The 23,123-nt window shown below is 40.5% G+C and overlaps 3 protein-coding genes across 19 annotated transcripts in view; all 3 read left to right on the top strand.

Annotated features, from left to right (window-relative positions):
• The window catches only part of PPFIBP1 (PPFIA binding protein 1), a 159,816-nt gene extending 153,155 nt beyond the window's left edge, over positions 1–6,661 (top strand). For all 16 annotated transcript variants that reach the window (XM_045554136.1, XM_045554127.1, XM_045554128.1 and 13 more), the window contains 6 exons: positions 2,398–2,520; positions 3,056–3,181; positions 3,776–3,964; positions 5,252–5,431; positions 6,109–6,174; positions 6,316–6,661. In XM_045554136.1, coding sequence (XP_045410092.1) covers positions 2,398–2,520; positions 3,056–3,181; positions 3,776–3,964; positions 5,252–5,431; positions 6,109–6,174; positions 6,316–6,402 — 771 coding nt within the window. In that variant the 3' untranslated portion in view covers positions 6,403–6,661. The remainder of the gene's footprint in view (positions 1–2,397; positions 2,521–3,055; positions 3,182–3,775; positions 3,965–5,251; positions 5,432–6,108; positions 6,175–6,315) is intronic.
• Positions 6,662–8,638: 1,977 nt separating this feature from the next.
• REP15 (RAB15 effector protein) lies at positions 8,639–10,055 on the top strand. The gene has a single exon (XM_045554126.1). The coding sequence runs from the start codon at positions 9,156–9,158 to the stop codon at positions 9,864–9,866; it is 711 nt and encodes a 236-aa protein (XP_045410082.1). The 5' UTR covers positions 8,639–9,155; the 3' UTR covers positions 9,867–10,055.
• An 8,461-nt stretch (positions 10,056–18,516) lies between these two features.
• The window catches only part of MRPS35 (mitochondrial ribosomal protein S35), a 36,511-nt gene continuing 31,904 nt past the window's right edge, over positions 18,517–23,123 (top strand). Inside the window, exons 1-2 of one of the 2 annotated variants that reach the window (XM_045554124.1) lie at positions 18,517–18,641; positions 22,554–22,591. In XM_045554124.1, the coding sequence (XP_045410080.1) occupies positions 18,542–18,641; positions 22,554–22,591 (138 nt within the window). In that variant the 5' untranslated portion in view covers positions 18,517–18,541. The remainder of the gene's footprint in view (positions 18,642–22,553; positions 22,592–23,123) is intronic. The other variant, XM_045554125.1, reaches the window with a different exon arrangement.

Below are 23,123 nucleotides of genomic sequence, written 5' to 3'. Positions count from 1 at the left end.
TGAATAAAGTGTGTCGTTTAGTTGATTGTACTATTGTGTATATTAATTTCTTAGTTTTGATTCATGTATCATGCTTATATAAAATGTTAATGTTACGGTAAGCCGGGTAACAGGTATATAGAATACTATCTCTGTCAACTCTTCCATAAATCTAAAATTATTTAAAAATAAAAAGTTTTTGAAAATCCAAAAATTTCAAAAAAAATCACAAAAAATTCTGTTTTGATTTAAAAGAAAACAGTCTTTCCTTTTAAGATCCTTTAAAAAATAATTTCAAAAATAATTAACATTTTGGTTACATTATAAACGTTATACATTTTTTTAGTCTGATAGACTTTAGTTAGATGAAAATAGTTTACACTGAAATGTTTGCAATGGATATCCCAATCTTAGATTAAAATATATTAAATATTGGCCAGGTACAGTGGCTCATGCCAGTAATCTCAGCCCTTTAGGGGAGAACAAGATGGGAAGATGGCTTGAGGCCAGGTGTTCAAGACCAACTTGGGCAATGTAGTGAGATGCCCCCTCTACAAAAAATAAGAAAAATTAGGCAGTTGTGGTAGTACCCACCTGTAGTCGAAGCTACTCAGGAGGCTGAGGCAGGAAGATTGAGCTTAGGAGTTTGAGGCTGCAGTGAGCTAATGATCAAGCCATTGCACTCTGGCCTGAGAAACCGAGCAAGACCCTGCCTCAAAAAAAAAAAAAAAAAGTAAATACTAAATATCTTTCCTAACTTATGAGACACTACTTTTAAGAAATTAATCCAGAAAAAATTAGGAAATACTTTTTGCTCAGTTAGTAGCCTCAAGAATTTAATCTGAGCCAGGCACCGTGGCTCACGCCTATAATCCTAGCACTCTGGGAGGCCAGGGTGGGAGGAACGCTTGAGCTCAGGAGTTTGAGACCAGCCTGAGCTAGAGTAACACAGCATCTCTACTAAAAACAGAAAAATTAGCCAGTGGCATGGTGGCAAGTGCCTATAGTACCATAGTCCCAGCTACTTAAAAGGCTGAAGCAGAAGGATTGCTTGAGCCCAGGAGTTTTAGGTTGCAGTGAACTATAATGCCACTGCACTCTACCTGGGGCAACAGAGCAAGACTCTGCCTCAAAAAAAAAAAAAAAAAAATTAAACTGATCGTCTAATATTTTTATTTTAAATGTATTTCTGTGGTAGACTTTTTCCTTTTTATTTGTTTTATTTATTTATTTATTTATTTTTGAGACAGAGTCTCGCTTTGTTGCCTGGGCTAGAGTGAGTGCCATGGCGTCAGCCTAGCTCACAGCAACCTCAAACTCCTGGGCTTAAGCGATCCTCCTGCCTCAGCCTCCCGAGTAGCTGGGACTACAGGCATGCGCCACCATGGCCGGCTAATTTTTTCTATATATATTTTTAGTTGGGCAGCTAATTTCTTTCTATTTTTAGTAGAGACGGGGTCTTGCTCTTGCTCATGCTGGTCTCGAACTCCTGACCTCGAGCGATCCACCCGCCTCGGCCTCCCAGAGTGCTAGGATTACAGGCGTGAGCCACCACGCCCGGCCTTCCTTTTTATTTTTCATAAGAAATGTGTTATCAGTAAGGTGTGTCTAAAATGGTTGTTTTCCTTGTTTATTTTCTGGGTGCATTTAGAAGTAGACTGGTGCTTATCTTGACACAGGACCCCAAATCACCTTCTTCTGAAACAATTTGTTTTGGTGTGTTTGGTGTATTTGAAAATGTTCCCAATAGCCACAGACTGGTGAAAGTTTTTCAGGGTTAATTGCTCATATATGTGATAAGTATAACTTCATTTCTCTTCTCCTCCTTAACTCTCACCAAAACCTTTGCACTGATTGACATAGTTTTTCCAAAATTGTTCACAATGTCTGCTAGATAAAGCATGATACTCTAGAACTAGAGAATTTTTAGGGCCAGAGAATAGTATAATAAGAGCAACTATTGTGATTTTCCCCAAAACTATGATGTGCCTTAGTTCAGAAAAACCAAGCCTTGATCACCAATGGGCATTGCTTGCTCTCACCTGTCTGCTGAAAGGAAAAAGAGAGGGCAGTTTGTCCAGTGCCCAAGGATGTGCTTTATCTGCAGATAAAGTTCTCAAAGCTCCTCAAAGCTCAGGAGGAAACATAGGAATTCCAGAGCGTGTCTGGAGGAGAGAGAAACCACTGGGAGTCAGCTTCATTGGGAACAGCATTCATTTGGGGTGCTGGAGAGGATTTTGTTCAGAACAGGAAAAAGGGTTCTGTTACTAAATAAAAGCTTTGAAAATACAGACAAGCCCTTGGGGCATGTTGGTTTGAGGGGCTCTTCTACTTCTATTGCAGTTTTCTGGGATTCCCTAAGAAAGTCCCCTGCCATAGGCCGGCACAATGAGCTCCTCCCTCTGTTCTTTTTTACAGGATGACCTGCTGTCTTTGAAGGTGGTGAGTGTGCTACACCAGCTCAGCATCAAAAGGGCCATCCAGGTCCTGAGGATCAATAACTTTGAACCAAACTGTCTCCGGAGGCGCCCATCTGACGAGGTAGCATTTAAGATCGAGGCTTACAGGCTGCACTTCCACACATGTGTCTGTCCATGTGTGTCAAATTCAGACCTGTTTCTTCTTGGAGCCTGCAGGAGAAGCTGGCCTCGCAGCCTCCAATCCAGCCGCATTTATTCTTAGACTTTGTTTTTCTGTACTCCTTCCTCCCCACTCCCGCGTGGTGGTGCCACTTGTGCAACTAAAGCCAAAGATGGTTTTTCAGTGGTGCTTCCTCTTTTCCTTGGGTGCATTTTTTTTCCTGCCTCCTTAATCCACAGACATAAATATCACAGTAATGAGTTCCTTTCCTAAAGCAATAGTTTATTAGTGTGAAGGAAAGCTTGAAACCTTGTGACATGAAATCTTTAAAAGAGAATTCAAATTAGCAAACACTTTTTCTCCTTCCTTTAAGCACTGAGTGAGATGTCGAGTCACTGTGCTCCATGGGGCAGACCTTTTAGACAGAACATGCAGCTTAATATTTAGGATCCTGTGGTCAAAAACTTATGCTCTTGGTGGCTGTTTGTTCCCATAGAATAGCATCGCCCCATCAGAGGTTCAGCAGTGGACCAACCATCGAGTGATGGAGTGGCTACGCTCCGTGGACTTGGCCGAATACGCCCCCAACCTCAGAGGCAGTGGTGTCCATGGTGGGCTCATGGTAAAACTCTGTTTCAATTTAATAATGATTCATTTTGTTTCCTTTGGTCTAATGTGTAGGATATTACCAGTTTGCATGTCATGATCCTAAAATCATCTGGCCCAACCCCTCCTGCATTATTTCTAGGGGATCTTTCCTTTCAGAGTATTTTTATTTATGGCACATAACTCTAGATTGCATTTAAGCCCAGTTCTCTTTTGTCGTCTTTCTTGCTGAATAACATGTAGCCACTGTGTCTCATACGATCATGTTTTAAAACCCCTGCAAAGATACAGATTGTATTTCTGCGTATTGATGTTGCTTGCATAAGGAGCTGGCTTCCAAACGCAGCACCCCAGAGAGACAGAAGCACTGACGTTGTAATGCCTGAAGCCTGGATTTCAAGACCAGCTCTACCACTTATTAACTCAGGCAAAATGAAGAAAAGATATGTAAATTAAAGGTCATAGTCCATACCCTGACTACCTCACTGGGCTGTTGACAGGGTCATTGGAGATAATCGAAATGAAAGAGCTTTACTAATTGTACAGCACAATACAAACACATATGACCTATGGTGCCTTTTAACAATCTGAATTTTTTTTTCTTTTATAGGTTCTAGAACCTCGTTTTAATGTAGAAACAATGGCTCAGTTATTGAACATCCCACCAAATAAGACTTTGTTGCGAAGGCATTTAGCCACTCATTTCAACCTTCTGATCGGTACTGAGGCCCAACGCCAGAAGCGAGATGCCATGGAGTTACCAGACTATGTACTACTAACAGCTACTGCCAAAGTGAAGGTTGGTTCAAGCCCATACCGTTTAGTAATTGCCTGAAACAATGACTCAGTTTTGACCATTACCTGGTTATTCTATCTTCTGAGGTTTACTAAGTGTTATAGATAAGTTGAAGGTATATGTATCTTTAAGAGTAATTGCGAAAATGCATTTTGAAGGTTTCTGCTAAGTCATTTATTTTATTAGGGTTAATAGTAATGAAGGGCATGATGTTGGTTTCTGTGATCCATGTATTGCTAATGCAGAAAGCAATGACTTGGGTCCAGATACTGCAGTTGTCCTGTTTCCCTACTGATAAGTCAAATATAAGAGGAAGATTTCTCCTTGCACAGATTCAGCTTGTCTGGCTTATAATTGACCAGCATTTCAAGTCAGGAAAAGACACTTAAGAAATGGTTGAAGGATGATCAGCAGAGACTGGATATTTCCTAATTTACCTGGATTTGTGGATCTTACCAAATTCAGACTGTTATTTCTTCTTTGAAATCATTCCTACATGTTATCTCAGCGAACTTAATGTGGAGATAGGATTTACAGCTCCTCCAGATATATGTACTAGTTTCTTTTTTTTTAAGCCCCTCTATCTGCCTGAGAATCTTGTCTTTGGATCCTTTTCTCCTTTAAGAGAGCTGCCAGGTTTGAAACCTCAGCAAGAGTCTGTTAAATCTCAGTCATTAGCCTGATCACCATTTCCTTAACAGGATAATCTCAGGGACAGGATAATCTTAGTCAATGGATATTGACTAAGATGGAATTTCTCTTTTAAGCATCACTGGAGTTTTCTCTCCAAAGAGTGAGAATTCTTTTAGCAGGCACTAGTACTGTATGGAAGCAAAACAGGCATACAAGATAAGCATAGCCTCACCCAGAGAGAAAATATGGTAAGGACCCTTTCCTTTTGCTGATCTTAGATTGGAAAATCTTGCAAAATTGTATTCAGCCCTGAGAAATCTCATTGCTTTAAGTCCTGTCTAATCAAAACTAAGATTCTTGGCATATTTCGTTTATCAGAATGACTATCCAGCTAGTTGGTGTGGATAAGAATAAGGTTAATCTTCTGAGATTTGGAACAAGGATCATTTAGCATATTTTAATGCATCACTTATATGGCTAGGATGCTGTTGTTTTTATTATACGAATTAACTCATCCAATTGCTTTTCTCTATATTACAGAGTGAATAATTATACATGTAGGGGAGGGGAGGTACAAAAAAATTACATGTTATCTATCCTTTGTCATATGAATTTTATTAAAATCCCTGGATGTTTTTGTTTGCTTTTCTTTTAAAGCCAAAGAAACTTACCTTCAGCAATTTTGGGAATCTGAGAAAGAAGAAACAAGAAGATGGTGAAGAATATGTTTGTCCAATGGAATTGGGACAGGCATCAGGAAGCGCATCTAAGAAAGGATTTAAAGCTGGTTTGGACATGCGCCTATATGATGAAGATGATTTGGACCGATTAGAGCAGGTAAATACAAGCCTATATGCCTCTTTGAATGTGCTTCCAGCACTCAAACACTAAATGGAAACTTTGTGCACTGTGTCTGCTAATCAAAGATGTTTTCTTCAAATAACTAAACATGAAGATAATAAAATAATAATGAACACTTTCAGATCACTTACTACATTCCGGTACTATCCTAAGCACTTACTATATGTTAATATTAATGTTCATGGTAATCTTAAGACATAGGGAGTATTGTTATCCTCATTTTAAAGATAAGAAAACTGAGGCATGAAGAAATAAGTGACTTGCCCAAGGTCTCCAACCTGTCAGGCTGGCTCCAAAGCCTGTGCTATTTACCTATCTTATACCATCTCAGTATTAGGGAAATCTATGTATTAAAACAAGTCAGGAATAGACAGGTCATACTATCTAATCTTTTCAGAGTAAAGTCACAGGACTGCATAGAGCTTTGGTACTGTTACCAAAGTCATTAGACTAGATGTGTCAGTAAAATAAATGTTTCTTATTTTTCACTTCCAACGGCATTAACAAGAAGAGATTATCATCAAAAGTGTTCTGTTGCTCCTACCTCATTCAGTACCATTTCCATTATTTCTTCTTGGACTTTTGTTCATTTTGCTGCGCTCTCCCTGAAATTATGAAAATGAATATGTCATGTTGTGGTTTGTTCTTTGCAGATGGAAGATTCAGAAGGGACAGTGAGACAGATAGGTGCATTCTCTGAAGGCATCAACAATCTGACGGTAAGTTAGTAAAATGAATTGAAAATGTTATTTTAAAAATGTCTTTCAGAATAACCCCAAAGGACTGCGTGCATTTTGGAGAATGCATAGTTCTGAGCTCTTGGTTCTCAGTGTGTGACTCCCTGTCTCCTTGTTTTCCAGCACATGTTAAAAGAAGACGACATGTTTAAAGACTTTGCTGCCCGTTCCCCCAGTGCCAGCATCACAGACGAAGACTCAAATGTTTGACCCTAGCACCTGGGTGAACATGAGGAGCTCTTAGTCTTTCCTCCACTTTCTTCTCCAAACTCTCACAGTATATATACAAGCAACAGTCTGTATATTGTTTATCCATCCAGCTTCTGCTTACTGAGAAGCAGGGGAGACGTGCCAATTCTGAAGGTGCCACGCAAAATGAGACACTGGCAAATGAGAGTATAATTGTTTTTCCTCTATTTAATGTAAAAATATGTGATATATTTTATTTAAAGTGTTGCATTTAAGATGAGTCCTTTACCACAGTGTTTTCATTCATACCCACAGTACGGAGGATTTGGGGAGCAGGAACCAAAACCAATGTGATTTTGTCACATCCGTGTTCACTGCAGCCATCTAAGTAGGACGTTGTGTGCTTTCGAAATGAGTACGTGGAATTCCTTTAAAAAGCATTCAGTGCACACACTAAATGCCAGCCATACCTCTACTTGCCTCTTACTGTCTTTTTCTATATTTTTCTAAATATATGTATATATACAGTACATAGAAAATAGAACTTTTATTTTGTGACATAAGGAAGATGGTGAAGAGGTCACATTTTTAAAAAAATATGGTGATCAAAATTTCCATATGCCAGCTGGTTCCTGAAGAGGTCAGAATGGTCTTTCTTTCACCACAACTGAATTTTAACAATGTTGATCATTGAGGCTAAATTAATATATAAGAAATAACCCCTTTTTGATGATGCACGACAAAGTTGTTGGACAGTTTAAGAATATCAGCGTTAATCTTGGATCCTTTTACCTCATAAGGAAGAACTCGAGGGACATTAATATAAGTATACTATTAACTTGAATACATCCAGAAGCCCTTCCCCCACAAAATTTGTAGAAATAATTTCTGAAGAATCCAAAAACAAAACAAAAGCCTTTACAGTGTTAAGTTTCTTATTTTTCTCCTTTTTTAAATACATCATCACATCAAAATACTAACAGTCTGCCTAAACATATTGTATATTTCTCAGGCTTTCAATGAATGGAGCTTTTTAAAAAGCTGAATATTTGTCTGAACATTTTGTTTCAGCATTCAAAAAAACTGAGCCTGCAAGGCCGGGCGCGGTGGCTCACGCCTGTAATCCTAGCCCTCTGGGAGGCCGAGGCCGGTGGATCGCTTGAGGTCAGGAGTTCGAGACCAGCCTGAGTGAGACCTTGTCTCTACTAAAAATAGAAATAAATTGTCTGGACAACTAAAAGTATATATAGAAAAAATTAGCCGGGCATGGTGGCGCATGCCTGTAGTCCCAGCTACTCGGGAGGCTGAGGCAGGAGGATCGCTTAAGCCCAGGAGTTGGAGGTTGCTGTGAGCTAGGCTGACGCCACGGCACTCACTCTAGCCCGGGCAACAGAGTGAGACTCTGTCTCAAAAAAAAAAAAAAAAACCTGAGGCTGCAAAATTAGTTTTATAATGGCTATTTTGCGATGATAAAATATAGGTCATGTTTTCCTGGAGCTAGCAATGGGCCCAAAAATTCTTTGTAAAGAAAACAGAAAGCTGCAACAAAAAAACTTACTGTTTAATGTTTTTTTAGGAATATTAGAAAAAATATTCTGTTTTTTATTCAGTGCTACATAATTACTCATGGTAGCCAACTCTGGAAAAGACAGGTTTTCACCAATTAGAATGGAAGTGGGCAGTTCAGGATATGCCAGTGGACTTGGTTTTAAACTATATTTGAATATCAGTGGTATTATCTTTTAAGTTACCAGCAAGTTACCAAGCTATTCATCAAGGAACTTCTAATACTAGATTACTATTTATTCATAACTAAAATGATTTGATGCTATAATAATAATTTTCTTTGAATCCTACCATTTGGTAACTGTATTGGCCTCTTACTGTATTTGGGTTTTATTTTAATATGACTATATGTCAATTTGTTGTTAGAACCTGATTGCAAATACCAGGAGACTGTTACAGATGCCAAATATTTTTTATTCCGGACAATATAACATAACTGATGATCTGTAATAAGGTTAAAAAATTGATGATGTATTTTATCTACAAAATATCATATACTGCTGGGATTACCATATGAAAGGAAATAAAGTCAACTGATAAAATTGCCTCATTTTTATTGTGGTTACTTCGTTTTCCTTTGTTTCTGTTATAGGAGACAATAACACAGACTCTTTATAATTTATAAGTGGCCATAGATTCATTTGAGTAGGGTTTATAACATGTATCAATAGATAGAGTTTGAGGGCTTTCTTTGAGAAACTTTTATAGGAAAGGAAATGGGCAGCTGAGCTGGGGAATTAAGGAATCATGGCACAAGGGCTACAGGGAAAGTAAACAAATGATTCACCTCTACAAATCTGAAGAAAGCAATTGTAGAAAGAGGTGTATGGGTCTTTAAAGAACCAGCACACTATATTTAATTTAACTAAAATTGGGAAAAAGGAAACATCTCTTGGAAGAGATTACCAAAGATTAAAAGTAGGGACTATAACCTAGATAGAACAGATGTTTTGTGTGAAATTTAATATCTCTAAGCCAGCAGGAATCTATGAATACAACACACCCAGTTGACAAACAGGGACACCTAATATGTTTGCTTAGCTGCATGTATATATGCTCAGCTACACCAGGTCAGCTGTAGAGTTAGAAAACTGGGACCGTATTAATAAATGTGACTTCATGGCAGAACTTTTGCTTTGAAAAAGCTAATTCTGAACCAAGTTCACATGTTTGATATTTGGGTACAGTATTAATTGGGTGCAGAGAAAATGGGGCAAAAAGCATCACAACAATTGGCTCTGAAGGACAGCAATGAGGTCGTCAGCATCTGTGAGGTGGTCAGTGGAGCCATAGTCCACGCAGCTCAGAAACTGAAGGAGTATCTTGGATTTGAATATCCTCTGAGCAAACTCTGCCCAGCCGCAAATACTCTGAATGAGATCTTCTTAATCCACTTCATCACTTTCTGCCAAGAAAAGGGAGTGGATGAGTGGCTTACCACCACGAAGATGACCAAGAACCAAGCCTTACTGTTTGGAGCAGACTGGATTTGGACCTTTTGGGGATCTGATAAGCAAATAAAGCTTCAGCTGGCAGTGCAGACTCTGCAGATGTCTTCGCTTCCTCTCGTGGACTCTAAGTCTTGTGACCTCTCCAACCCAGAGCCAAGGGTAAAGCAGTCTTCCTGGAAGGAAAGTAGATTTGATAAGCTGGAAGAATTCTGTAGCTTGATAGGAGAGGATTGTCTGGGCCTGTTTATCATCTTTGGTGTGCCGGGAAAGCCTAAAGACATCAGAGGAGTTGTCCTGGACAGTGTCAAAAGTCAGACGGTGAGGAACCATCTGCCAGGAGGGAAGGCTGTGGCTCAGTTTGTCCTGGAAACTGAAGATTGTGTCTCTATCAAAGAGTTGCTTGGGAACTGTCTGAGTAAGAAAAATGGGCTAAGAGAGGTGGGCCAGGTTTATATTAGCATCCTCTGAACTAGACATGTGTGATGTGACTGGCCTATAAGATGAAAAGAAATTTTATTCTAATAAGCTCATCTACTTGCATCATTCCACTGTGGGACATTTTTTTTCTTTTGTCATTGATTGAAAGTGATTACCAGGGTTAAAGCATATTAGTGTCACAATTGTGGACAGAAAAAAAGACCCTGGCTGTATTTCAAACTTATAAGCTTGTCTTCATTTTTTCAGTAATAAAAATGGGAGGAGAGAATAATAAAGTCATACTTAAAGTTTGATTTGCAAACAACCAGTGTCTTTGAAATAAGTCTGGCACTCAAAAGTATAAAGTGTATTTTGGTGGGAGGTGGGTAGGGTGAGGTGTGGTGGGTAAGGCTACAGAGCAGGTTTAATTACTTTCATAGTACCACCATAGTTCGGGACTCTGGTGTAAAACTCACATCAATCCTCTCCTCTAACCCTTGCTCTAAGCCCTTACTTGCTCCAGCCCCTCCCTAGCTGCTTCCTCTGCACAGAGAGGACTTGGGTGGAATTTACTTTGGGATTCACTTGAGTGTTAGCTTTACCTATGATTTAAAAAGTCATTCATATAACAATTCCTTATAGTATTATAATAATTAGGTTACTGGTTGCAGTAAGGAAAGTGCATTCACATATAATAACCATTTATACTTAAAACCCAATGTGGGATTATAACAGTACAAAGTGGAATCACCATTATTGTACTCATATGCCTGGCCAGATGCTTCACATCTATTAGTGGCATTTACATATCTCTTCCACGACTCTAAGAGGTTTCTATTTGACAAATCAAAGAGGTTAACTCTCAAGGTCCTAAATCCATTTAAAAAAGTGGCCCATAACAAGAAAAAGTGAAGTCTGTCCAGTTACAAAGCCCATAATCTTTTCTAGAGTCTTGTAAAGAAAATACTTTGACTAAACTACTGGGATTGCGGAGAACGCAAAGATGTTCGCCTGCGAAGATGCCAGCTGGGTGCTGCTGCTCACGTCTTCTCCGCTTCCTGGCCTTAATCTGCTCCTGTTGCTGAACAACCTGTTCGCTGACAGGCAGCACTTTGGAAACATGGGCTGAATCCTGTCAACTGCAACCAAACGCTTAAAACATTTTCTGTTTGTGACAGTCTTCCCATGACCGTGGCCCTTTCTGTGTTTGGGAATTTAGGGCACATTCCTGTGAGGCTGAATTAAGATACAGGAGGGCAATATGGTATCGGGCAGTGTATTTCAAAGTAAGAAATACATTCATTGTGGTCTGTAGGATGGAAACATGCTGAGGTGCACTCTGATAGTTTGTTGTATGTCATTTTTTAAAATGCTGATTCCAAGTCACTAAACTGATATATGACCAGTAATACATCACGACCCAGAGTTGTAAAGATTCTGTCATAGTGGAAGGGTTGAGAACTTTTGAGTTTGGAGTGCTCAAGATCAGAGAGCAGCGAGGTTGGGAATGTATTACCCCACTCTCCCTGCCTCCTGGCTCTTGGTTCCAGACACTCTATTCCACTGGCCCTCCCTCCTCCAAGACTCCGGCTCCCTTCCCTTGTCAGTTCCCTGGGTGCTCCACCATCCTTTGTCAGTCCCCTGCCCCCTGTCCCCACCTCAGTAGAAGTCCTCTTTCTTCAGCTAAACCTTCTGAGTGTGCCATTCATTTTCTTCTGGAACCTTAATGCCTCCTGATTCTCTCATCTAAAAACTGGAGATGACAATACCTACCTCATAGGACTGCTATTAGTTATCTAAGATTAAGAGTATTCGAAGTGCTTAGTACAAGAAAACAAATCCACTCTTTGATTCTTTATCCAGCACAATAAACAGGGTTCACGGAGAACACAGAGCTGCATCGTTAACTTCAGTCTAGAATTAGCCTCAAGAGCCTGCTACCGTTTTCTCTGAGCCTGGTATTCTTCAAATTAGAAGAAGCCTTGCAACATTAGGGAACACCTGCCTCCAAATCCCTCCTCCTCAGCTCTATGACCCAAAGAAGTCCTGGAGGAAAGGGAGGAAGGGAAGGTTCATGACCCTGTGACACCTCCTGCTACAGAGGGGGTGTGGCCTCTTCAGCCTCCAAGAAATGGCTTTGTTTCCCCTCCTCTCAGTGCTTATTCTCCCCCATAGAAACTGGAATGAGGAAGAGCACATCTGCAGCTCTGTGGTTGTCCTGCACTGGAAATTAGCATAAAAGGTAGGGTTTAATATTGTAATAAAGATGAAATATTAATATACACAATTATTTGTCAATTAAAATAATTATTTTGGCCAGGTGTGGTGGCTCATCCCTGAAATCCTAGCACTCTGGGGGGCTAAAGCGGGTGGATTGCTTGAGGTCAGGAGTTCGAAAACAGCCCGAGCAAGAGCGAGACCCCATCTCTACAAAAAAATAGAAAAAAGAAGCCAGGTGTGGTGGTGTGTGCCTGTAGTCCCAGCTTCTCAGAAGGCTGAGGCATGAGAATCACTTGAGCCCAGGAGTCTGAGGTTGCAGTGAGCTACACTGACACCACTGCACTCTAGCCCGGGCGATAGACGGAGACTCTGTCCCAAATAATAATTACTTTCTCAAAAGATGATGTGGTGTTGATGGAGAAGTCCATTTCTTCTTTCTGTCGGCGAGGTCTCCAATAGCATAGAGTCAAGCTCACCCTTTGCCATTGGGTTAATACATTGCAAAAAAAATAAAAGACTTAAAAGTATAAATGGAAGATAGATTCATTCACCCATAATTGCTAAACATATGCACATATATTTAAATGCGTATTTTAAAAATGTCAGAGATGCTGCAAAGAAAGCATGATTCAGGGGATAGAGAGTGCAGGAGGGGCGGGCTAGGCGTGGTGGCTCACACCTGTAATCCTAGCACTCTGGGAGGCCGAGGCAGGAGGATCACTCAAGGTCAGGAGTTCGAGACCAGCCTGAGCAAGAGCGAGACCCTGTCTCTACTAAAAAATAGAAAGAAATTAACTGGACAACTAAAAATATTTAGAAAAAATTAGCCAGGCATGGTGGCGCATGCCTGTAGTCCCAGCTACTCGAGAGGCTGAGGCAGGAGGATCACTTGAGCCCAGGAGTTTGAGGTTGCTGTGAGCTAGGCTGACGCCACGACACTCTAGCCTGGGCAACCGAGTGAAATTCTGCCTCAAAAAAAACAAACAAACAAAAAATATATATGTATATGTGTGTGTATATATATATATGTGTGTGTGTGTGGGTGTGTGTATATATATATATAAGAGAGTGCAGGAGGTACTATTTTGTATATGCTGGGTGGTAAAGGAAGACCTCGGCAAGGAGGGAGCAATTGGCCAGAGATCTGAGTGCAGAGAGTGAGCATCAGTGCAGATATCTGGGAAAGTGTTCTAGGCACAGAGAACTGCAAATGCAAAGGGCCTGGGGTGGGGGTGGGTGTGATATGTGAATAGCAGAGGAGACTAGTGTGGACGGAACAGAGTGAGCCCAGGGGGAGACTGGTAGGAGATGGGTTTGGAGAAGTAGCCAGAAAATTGGTCAAGCTGATCAAACTTGTAAGCCAAAGCAAGGACTCCAGACTTGATTCCATATGGGGAGAGGAATGCCTTAACTGACCTACACTTTGAAAATGTCACTTGAATGCTGGGTGGAGACCTGATGGTAGGGAGAAAAAGAGAAGCAGAGCCCAGACAGGCAAGTAGGAAGCTGTTACAGTAATCGAATGAGAGAAAAGGTGGCCTGGACCAAGGTGGTAGAGAAGGGGTGAAGAGGTCAGATTTAGGACATCGTTGAAAGTAAAGCACAGAGCAATTGCCGATGATTGGATGAGGGATATGAAACATGCCACAATTAGATACTTTACTTCCAAAGGCCTTAAATAATAAGAATACATGCAAGGGTAGAAATAATTTGTCTTTAACATTTTTGTATCCCAAGAAACCAAAAAATCAAGAAAAGCATTTTAGCCCTCACCGTCAGTAAATTGGACATGAATAGACCCAGGCAGCATCTCTTGACATTGTTAAGCAACGATTATTCCCACTTTGAATGCTTCTGGAAGGTTACAGTACCCAGTCAATGTTTTCTTGGTGTACAGTGACCCCTGTCTGCGGAAATGCTGTGTAGCATAAGCTATCAAGAAGGTGGTGATGTACAGTAAAAGAACATTCAACTTGGAATCAGATGTGGATTTGAGTCTCAATTCTCCTAAGAGCAGAGTCAAGTGGCTTAACTCTTTGTTTTCTTATCTGGAAAATAGGAATAAATCCAACTACATTTATGCCTTGCTTAACAATGGGGATGTGTTCTGAGAAATATTATACATTGTTAGGTGATTTTGTCCTTGTGCTAACATCATAGAGTACTTACATAAACCTAGGTGGTATAGCTTCCTATACATCTAGGCTATACGGTACAGCCTATCACTTCTAGACTACAGACCTGTACAACATGTTACTGTGCTGAGTACTGTAGGCAGGTGTAACACATATTAAGTGTGCATCTAAACATATCTAAACACAAAAAAGGCATAGTAAAACTACTGTGTAAAAGAAAAAAAACAGTGTATCTGCATAGGGCACTTATACTTACCATAAATAGAGCTTATAGGGCTGAAAGTTGCTCTGGGTGAGTCAGTGAGTGAGTGGTGAGTGAATGTGAAGGCCTAGGACATTACTGTGCACCACTGTAGAGTTTTAAACATTGTACACTTAGGCTACAGTAAATTTATTCAAAAATTAAATAATTGCACTACAATGTTACAACGGCTGCATCGTTAGGCAATAGGAATTTTTTAGTTCCATCATAATCTTATGTGATCACTGTCATGTGTGGTTGGTGACTGAATGAAATGTCACTATATGGCATGTGACTATTTCAAAGGGGACAAAGGTTGTGAAAATATTTTATATAGTAAAGTTTCAATTTACCAAAATTTCAGTGAACCTGGTACAAATTCTAAATATTCATGTTATAAATAGCTGGAAGGCATAAATCAAAGACATATCACATTTTTTTCCTAAGTGAAAATAAAAATGTGAAGCTTTTACTGACTTTAAAAATACTGCATTCTCATTTAATTTTTTTAAAAGCTGCATTCTTGGTGTAAAAATACAAGTACAAACATGTGGAAAGTGTAGTCTTTAGGAGTCTCACCTCTATCCCCATATCCACTTCTTAAAATTTACTGTTTACCCTTCCAGAACTTGTATTGCATATAAAAAATATTTTACACAAATGGGATTAAATAACCCATAAGTGCCTTATAACCTGCATTTCAAAAAACCATATATTGTGGACAATTTTCTGTGCTAATAGATTTATATCCACTTAATCCTTTTTAAGGCTGATATCAGTGGTTCTTAATCCTGCCTGAATATTCAACTCACTTGTGGAACTTAAGAAGTAAACAAAAAACAAAACAAGCAAACAAACAACCCCCCCCCCAAGCCAAAGCTCCAAACACACCTAGACCAATGGTTCAATTTCTCAATTAGGGAGAAGGTCTAGACAATTGTTTTTAAAAATCTCCTGAGATGATTCTAATGTTCAACCAGGATTAAAACCCATGTACCTTAGTACTCTATATTAATACACAGTAATATGTCTAACCAATATTGTTTTTTTTCTTTTTTATCTTTTTTTTTTCTGGAAGCCCTCTTTAGATTCTAGAAACCAATACTGTTTTGAGGGACATTTAGGTTGCAAGGTCAATCCTCAGACCTGATATTTGCATGCTGCCTACCATACTCGTGAATAGACATAATTTGTTCACCCACTTTTTATAAAGATGTTAGTTCTGATTAAAAGTACCTCTCTGCCAGGCACGGTGGCTCACACCTGTAATCCCAGCACTTCAGAAGGCCAAGGCGGGAGGATCACTTGAGGCTAGGAGTTTGAGCCCAGCCTAGGCAACAGAAGGAGACCCCATCTCTACAAAAAGAAAAAAAATTAAAGAAAAAGTAGATTTCATTGGATTAATCCTGGTTTTAAATATAGTAAAAGCCTACTGTAAAAAAGCTTAATCTTTAAAATTGTTCTACATAGGATTGGCTACATAATTTGTAAGATTCAGGGCAAACTGAAAATGCAGAACTCCTCATTCAAAAATTATTAAGAATTTTTAGCCAGGAATAGTGACGCAAGCCTGTGGTACCAGCTACTTGGGAGGCTGAGGTGGGAGGACAGCTTCAGCCCAGGAGTTCAAGGCTGCAATGGGCTATGATCATTCCACTGCACTTTAGCTTGGACAACAGAGCAAAACACCATCTCTAAAAAAAAAAAAAAAAAAAAAATTATTAAGAATTTTAAGACAGGGACAGCAGAGCATTAAGCCAAGCACAAGGCCTTCTAAAGTGTAGATAGCCTGGCTTCTATGATATGTTGCATTATTTGGTCATTAAGCTTGAATAAATGATTTTTATCATGAATGAATGAATGATTGCACCTCTAAGGTCCTTCCCAATTTAAAATATATGTAATTCTCAGCAACCCCTATGTGCAAGATTGTAAGTGCTTTACTCTTTACACAGCACAAAACAGATATCATTGCCTATTGATAGCATTGCAAATGAGTTTTTAACTTTTAATATAGAATAAAATTTACTGTGTAGGATGTCAGGGAAAACAATAAGAAGTATTTTTCTGGCTCCTCTACCTCGGGCCATCTATCCACTTTAGTCTTAGGGAGAGAGTAAAACAAAAGACAGAAACCATAACAAAGTAGAATGGAAACTTAAGTCTCTTAACATCTTGCTCAGAAATTAAGAAGTCTCTGAATATAATCATATTCCTTTTGCCCCTAAATTTCTATGGTATAGGGCTTGCCCTTTACTAAAATATACAGACTTGACAGAGAAAAAGAGGTTATTGCATTGACCCTTAGCTTAATTCTAATGACCACCATTTATATTATGCCTTCTGAAACATGTTTAATTAATTATACATGCTTAATTATAACTGTCCTGAGAAAGATATTGTTCCCATTTTCCTTGAAATTGAAATTCAGAGGGGTTAGGTGGATTTGCCCAACATCACAAAGAAGCAGATCCTGGATTCAACCCCATATTCATCTGACCAAAAAGGCTATGATTTTAATCTTAAGAATAGTTAGAAGAAAGGAGAAAACACCATGTGAGGACGGAAGCAGAAGTTGATGTGATGCATCTACTAGCCAAGGAACACCAAGGATTGGCAGCAACCATCAAAAGCTAGAAGAGAGGCATGGAACAGATTCTCCCTCAGAACCTCTAGAAGGAACTAACACTGCAGTCACCTGAATTTGACTTCTAGACTCTGGAACTATAAGAGAATAAATTTCTGTTGTTTTAAGTCACCCATTCTGTGGAACTTGTTACAGCAGCCCTAGGAAACTAATACACAATGCTTCTGCTTTGGAGACATAATGGGATGGGAAGAGTCCAGAAAAGGTGAGGATGGTGATTATTACAAATTCTTGTTCATCTCATGCCATTTATCCCCCTCCTTACTGAATGATGCCCAAGGCACACTGAATACTCACAGCTAGAATACTCTGGGACACCTGCGTACCTCTGCTCTACTAGTTGTATGCTTACTGAAAGTCAGTTGTGTTTATTCCCAGTTGTTCTTGTTAGTATAATTTTGTACTCTGATTTAAAAAATAGGGATAATTTTATTAACAGTTGTATGTTAATCCATTCTAGGGTAGAAAATAAGAGAAGAGAGTTCATTAAAGGATAAACATTATTTTCTAGCTCCTGATGAGTTCTGACTTTTTGTAATTCTAACCTAACCATGAACAAGCTAACCAAATCATTAAGTTATAGGCTACGTGCACACAATGTTCACTGTATGTCTATGCAGTACCCAGAGTTTTGTGGGTTTTTTGGTTTTTTTGGACACAGAGTCTTGCTCTGTCACCCTGGGTAGAGTGCAGTGGCATCATTGTAGCTCACTGCAACCTCAAACTACTGAGCTCAAGCTATCCTCTTGCCTCAGTCTCCTGAGTGGCTGGGATGACAGGTGCGCCCCCAGCTAATTTTTCTGTTTTTATTATAGTAGAGGCGGGGGTCTCGCTCTGGCTCTGGCTCAGGCTCAGGCTCAGGCTCAGGCTCAGGCTCAGGCTCAGGCTCAGGCTGGTCTTGGACTCCTGAGCTCAAGCGATCCTCCCGCCTCGGCCTCCCAGAGTGCTAGGATTACAGGCATTGACTTGCTTAAGATCACACATTCTGGAAATGGTGAAGTTTCAAACGTTAGCAGTCTGGCTCAAGGGACTATCCTTTTAACTACTACAGGAATACTGCGTCTCTCCCCTTGGTGTATATCATTTGTACCAGTTTAGGATTTCTTTAATCCAAATAAACGTAGAAAAGTAGCAATCGCAAAGAATCAGGGCCCTGGGGTAGACGGCCTAACTCCTCGGCCACGTGAGGTTGGACGCAGACCTCTGTGAGCCACATTTCCCCCATCCCTTATGGTCCTCCTTTGCAATTGTCTTGGAACTCACTGATTCAATTTCTAAAGGTCCTTTTTGTTTTCGTGTCATTATTTTTTCCTATTTTGGGGGTAGCTTCCTGCACATTAGATTCCGCGCTCAGTTTGCAGACCCACGTGGTTCCTGTTTCTCCATCCTAGGGGCGGGGCGAGAGCCGGTGAGCCCGCGCCCCCAGCCCCGCCCCCTTGGCGCCGAACACGTTTGTCCCCCGCGGCTCGCCGTCCGCGCAGCCATGGCGGCCGCCGCTCTCGTGGCGTGGCTGGCCTTGCAGCCGGGAGCCAGGACCCTGCGTGCGTTCTCCACCACCGTGTCCGCGGCCACTCGTAGCCCGCGTGAGTGTCTGTCTCGTCGCCTCCGGGCTGTGGGGGCGGTGCGAGGGCGGAAGACCGGCCCCACGATGGCTGCGGCGGTGGCTGAGCCAGCGCCGCCCTGGGGAGGCCGGTACGTCCTCTGGCAGCTTGTTGCTGGCCCGCCAGTAGGAAAGCTGCGGATGTCGCTCTGTCCTGTGCACCCGCGTCCCCTTGCTGCCAGTCGCTGGTTTCCCCTCTGGGCCCTCTGGGCCCTTGCTCAGAAAGCTTGCCCCTTCCCTCCCCCGGGAACTGCTCCTGCTGGGGTTCTCTCAGTTGCTGGCGCTCAGTAGTGATTATCGGGCAGTGTTGAACCATGGATTTTCGTGAACATTGAAAGAGGCACGTGGCTGTGCCAGAACAACCTGCAGCTCTGAATTCTGAGCCGGCAAATGGGGTGACCTTCATGTAACAGGTTATGGGGATGCTTGATAGTGTGTTTGCCACGGAGAAGTCTAGTGGAAAAGACAGATTTTTCAACGGTGAAGTACTGTGTAGAGTGAGAGGCGCTGTAATAGAAGTGTGAAGAGTGACAGGGCAGCGTTGAGGAGCTGGCAAGAGTGTGGAAAGGCTCAGCCAAGGGGTGGGCACCTCAGTGTATCAGCAGGTCCTGTCTGTGCTGCTTCCTGTAATATCTCCAACTTACTCTCTTCATACTATCAGCAGCCCAGTCTAGGCCACCATCCCTCATTTCTGCAATAGTTTCCTGTTTCCTATTTCCCCCTTGCTCTCCTGAATTGAATTCTCACAACAGCCAGAATGAGGTGTTCAAGATGCAGATCTTGTCTTGCTACTCCCTTGTTCAAAATCTGTAAATGGTTTCCACTGTTTTAAGATAAATTATAAATTCCTTAAAGGTTCATAGTGGCTCTTCCTAGTCTTAACACTTGTTTATTTTTTATTTTTCATTCATTCTTTCATCCTACAAATGCTTAACTCTCACTATATGCTAGGCAGTGTAGACACTAAGGATATACAGCAAGGTCTCTAATCTCATGAGGTTTCCATTCTTTTAGGAAACCAGAGTATAAACAAGTGAAGAACTAAACAAAATGTCAGGTAGTGTTTAGTGCTATGAAGAAAAATAAAACAGAGTATTGAGAATGATGGATTGGGGGAGTAGTGGCCATAGGGTAGGATAAGATAAGGTAGTCAGGAAAGATCTCTCTGAGGAAGTGACATTTGAGCAGAGCCCAGAGCCCTGCAAAGATCTAGGGGAAGAGCACTGTTGTCATAGGGAACTGCAAGTGCAAAGGCCCAAAAGTGAGAACAAGCTTAGGGGTGTGATCAAGGAACAGAAAGAAGGCCAGCGTGGCTAGAGCTGAGCAAAGGAGAGAGTAATAGTATAAGACGTCATAGAGTTAAGTCATGGCCTGATTTTATAAGGGCTTGTAGGCATTCTGTTTGGATTTTTGGCTTGGATTTTATTCTGAGTTTGGGATCACATTGGAAGGCTTTGAACAGGGCATGGAAGTGATATAAGGTGATTTACACTTTCAAAAGATCACTGGCTAGTATGTGGAGAACTAACTTTATTGGGGTAAGAGTGGAACCAGAGAAGCGTGTGGAGGCTGTTGCAGGAGTCCAAATGAGGTGATGGTGACTTGGATTGGGTGAATAGCGGAGAAGGTGGTGTGGTTGGATTTGGGATATATTTTGAAGGTAGAGATGATAGGACTTACTGATGGATTTGATGTGGGGCCTGAGGACAAGTCTCAAAAAAGCCTATGAGATTTTTGTCCGAAGCAGTTGGATGAATGGCAATACCATTTACAGGGATTGGGAAGACTGGAAGAAGGAAATCAAGAGCTCTGCCAAGGATGTAGTATAGTTGAGAAGCCTATTAAGTATTGTTTGCCTCTTGTTTCAGTGACTCTGTGTTCTACTCTTAAATTTCAGCCATAGGGAATTTGTGCATTTACTTTGATTTTCTGTGTTCTCTTGCTCTCCTGAAACTCTTTTTCTTACCTACCTGTCTCCATGGCTCGGTAAGGTAGGTGCTCATCCTTCAGGTTTTAGCTTAAGGTTAATATCTTCAGGAGATTTCCCCCCCACTGTATTAGTCAGGGTTCTCCAGACAGACAGAACCAGTAGAATAGATACAGATGTAGATAGAGATACACAAATATATCAGAGGGCATTTATTAGGAGAATTGGTTCACATGATTATGGAAGCTGAGAAGTCCCTTGATAAGTCATCTGTAAGTGAGAGACCCAGAGATTCTGTTGCATGGTTGACTTCAAGTCTGAAGCCTTCAGAACCAAGGAAGCTGATGGTGTAACTCTCAGTCCCTAGGCCGAAGGCCTGAGAGCCCCAGTGCCCAGTGGGGAAGTCAGGAGTGGGTGGGGTGGGTTGTGGTGCTAGTGTAAATCCTAGAGTCCAAAGGCTGGAGAACCTGGAGTTCTGGTGTCCAAGGGTAGAAGAAGAGTGTCCCCACTCCAGGAGAAAGAGAGTGAATTCTCCTTTCCTCTGCCTTTTGTTCTATCTGGGCCCCCAACTGATTGGACAGTGCCCATCCACAATGAGAGCAGGTCTTCCCCACTCAGTCTGCCAACTCATACAGCATTCTCCTTTGGAAACACCCTCACAGACATACCCAGAAGTAATGCTTTACCAGCTACGGAGGTATCCTTTAATCCAGTCAAGTTGACACCTAAGATAAACTGTCACATCAACTAGTTGACGAGGTTCAGTTCCCTGCTCTATGTGTCCATAATACGTATCACCGTTTATTGAAATTACTTGTTAAAAACTTGTCTTATTTGACAGACTCTACATTCTGTCAAAGTAAAGATTATGTCTGGTTCATTGCTGCCTTCTTATTTTCTGGTATGCAGTATCAAATGACTTTTTAATGAATGAATGAATATTGCAGGATAAATAGGAATTTGTCAGATGAAGAAATGGTATGTATGTGGGGGGCAGGAGCTAGGCAGATGGGAGGAAAGCACATTCCAAGCAGAGAGAACAGAAAGTTCAGAGAAAGACTAAAACGCCTGGTACTGGAAGTTCAGTGTAACAGCGGAGCCTTTTAAAGGGAGGTGAAGGTAGAGATAGTGGTTTCCAGTATGATGAGCTGTGTACACTATGCTAATGTCACCTTAATCCTTGCTTCTTAGTTTTCTTGACTGTAACTGACTTCTAAATAAGGATAATAATAGTACTTATATTCGTTGTAATGAATAAGATTAGATGAGGTAATAACAAAAAACATTTAGCACAGTATCTGCATGTGAAAGTGCTCAGTAAATGTATCTCTTGTTATTTTAGTATAGTAAAGCGTTTATTTAGAAAGGCATAAGGTTATATAATATTTTAAAACGTATTTACTGGTAAGTAATCTACCCTCTTCTACAGTAGTGTGTGATTTATTAGGAATGGCTGTGATTTTTGTTATTTATATTACTGTCGCATTGGCAATTCTAATATGCAATAGGGAAGGAAAAACTGAAGGAGTTTTTTTGGTAGAAAGAATAGAGCAATTCCAGATATGAACAAGTGTATGTATAGTTAGAACATTTCAAACCAAGTATCTTTAAAGATTCAAGATACTTCATTTCTAACTAGATATTTTAACTTGGGAGAGTGAGTTTATTTAAGTGAACCTTAAAATTTATTGAAAATATTTCTTTAGATAATGAGTTCATTATATCAGCAATCACAATAAACTTTATATTTAAATAACTAGAGAATTCTCTTAGCTACTTCTAATTTTTTGTTTTCCTTAAGATGGTTTTACTCCTTGAGCTTACACGAAATGGGTTACTGTTTCATTTTTGTGTCACCAAATACCTTAAGTTGTATTAATACTAGAATAATGGGATCATGAATGGTTTTGAAGAACTATATGTTGTAAAATTCTCTATAACTAACATGTTGTCTTTTGGGTACAACAGAAAGAACATCCAAAACTGAAAGGCAGTCGAAAAGAAAGGTAAACAATATTTATACTTCACTATATACTACCTTAATGGTTCCTGAAGTTCTAACGTGAGGCACGTGTTCATTATGAGGCAAAAGGGTGCTGTCAGAGAAAGCTTTACAAGGTCATGTTTACAGGCTCCAGCCCTGGCAGGGGTTAATCTTTAACTGTTTTTTTTTGGTGAATACTCAAAGAATAGATCATCTTTGAGAAAGTGGGCTCACTCACATACTCCCAGGAAACAGGTGTATAAATCAGAATATAGAACTATTTTTGATGATGGCTTTAAAAGCCTTGCAGCCTGGGATGTATGCATGAATCTAACCAGTTTAGTCTCACCCTGTGGGCATCTCTATGGAGAAATCCAAATTATAAGGTCAGTTGGTGAGCATGGAGTCAGAACAAAGCCATATTAGTTGGAAGTTAAATGATACCAAATTATAATCATTTAGACCAATCATTTTCACAGGAATATTACCTGCTTCTAAGACATATACAATACTGGTTTTGATATTGCTCAGATGGGCATTGCTGAATGTTGCTA

Source organism: Lemur catta, chromosome 6, assembly GCF_020740605.2.
Source record: "Lemur catta isolate mLemCat1 chromosome 6, mLemCat1.pri, whole genome shotgun sequence".
In the NCBI taxonomy this organism is placed as follows: Eukaryota; Metazoa; Chordata; class Mammalia; order Primates; family Lemuridae; genus Lemur; species Lemur catta.
This window is presented reverse-complemented; position numbering and strand designations above follow the sequence as displayed.

Excerpts from the sequence above, each read along its gene's own strand:
- REP15 (XM_045554126.1), top strand. The coding sequence starts at position 9,156 with ATGGGGCAAAAAGCATCACAACAATTGGCTCTGAAGGACAGCAATGAG.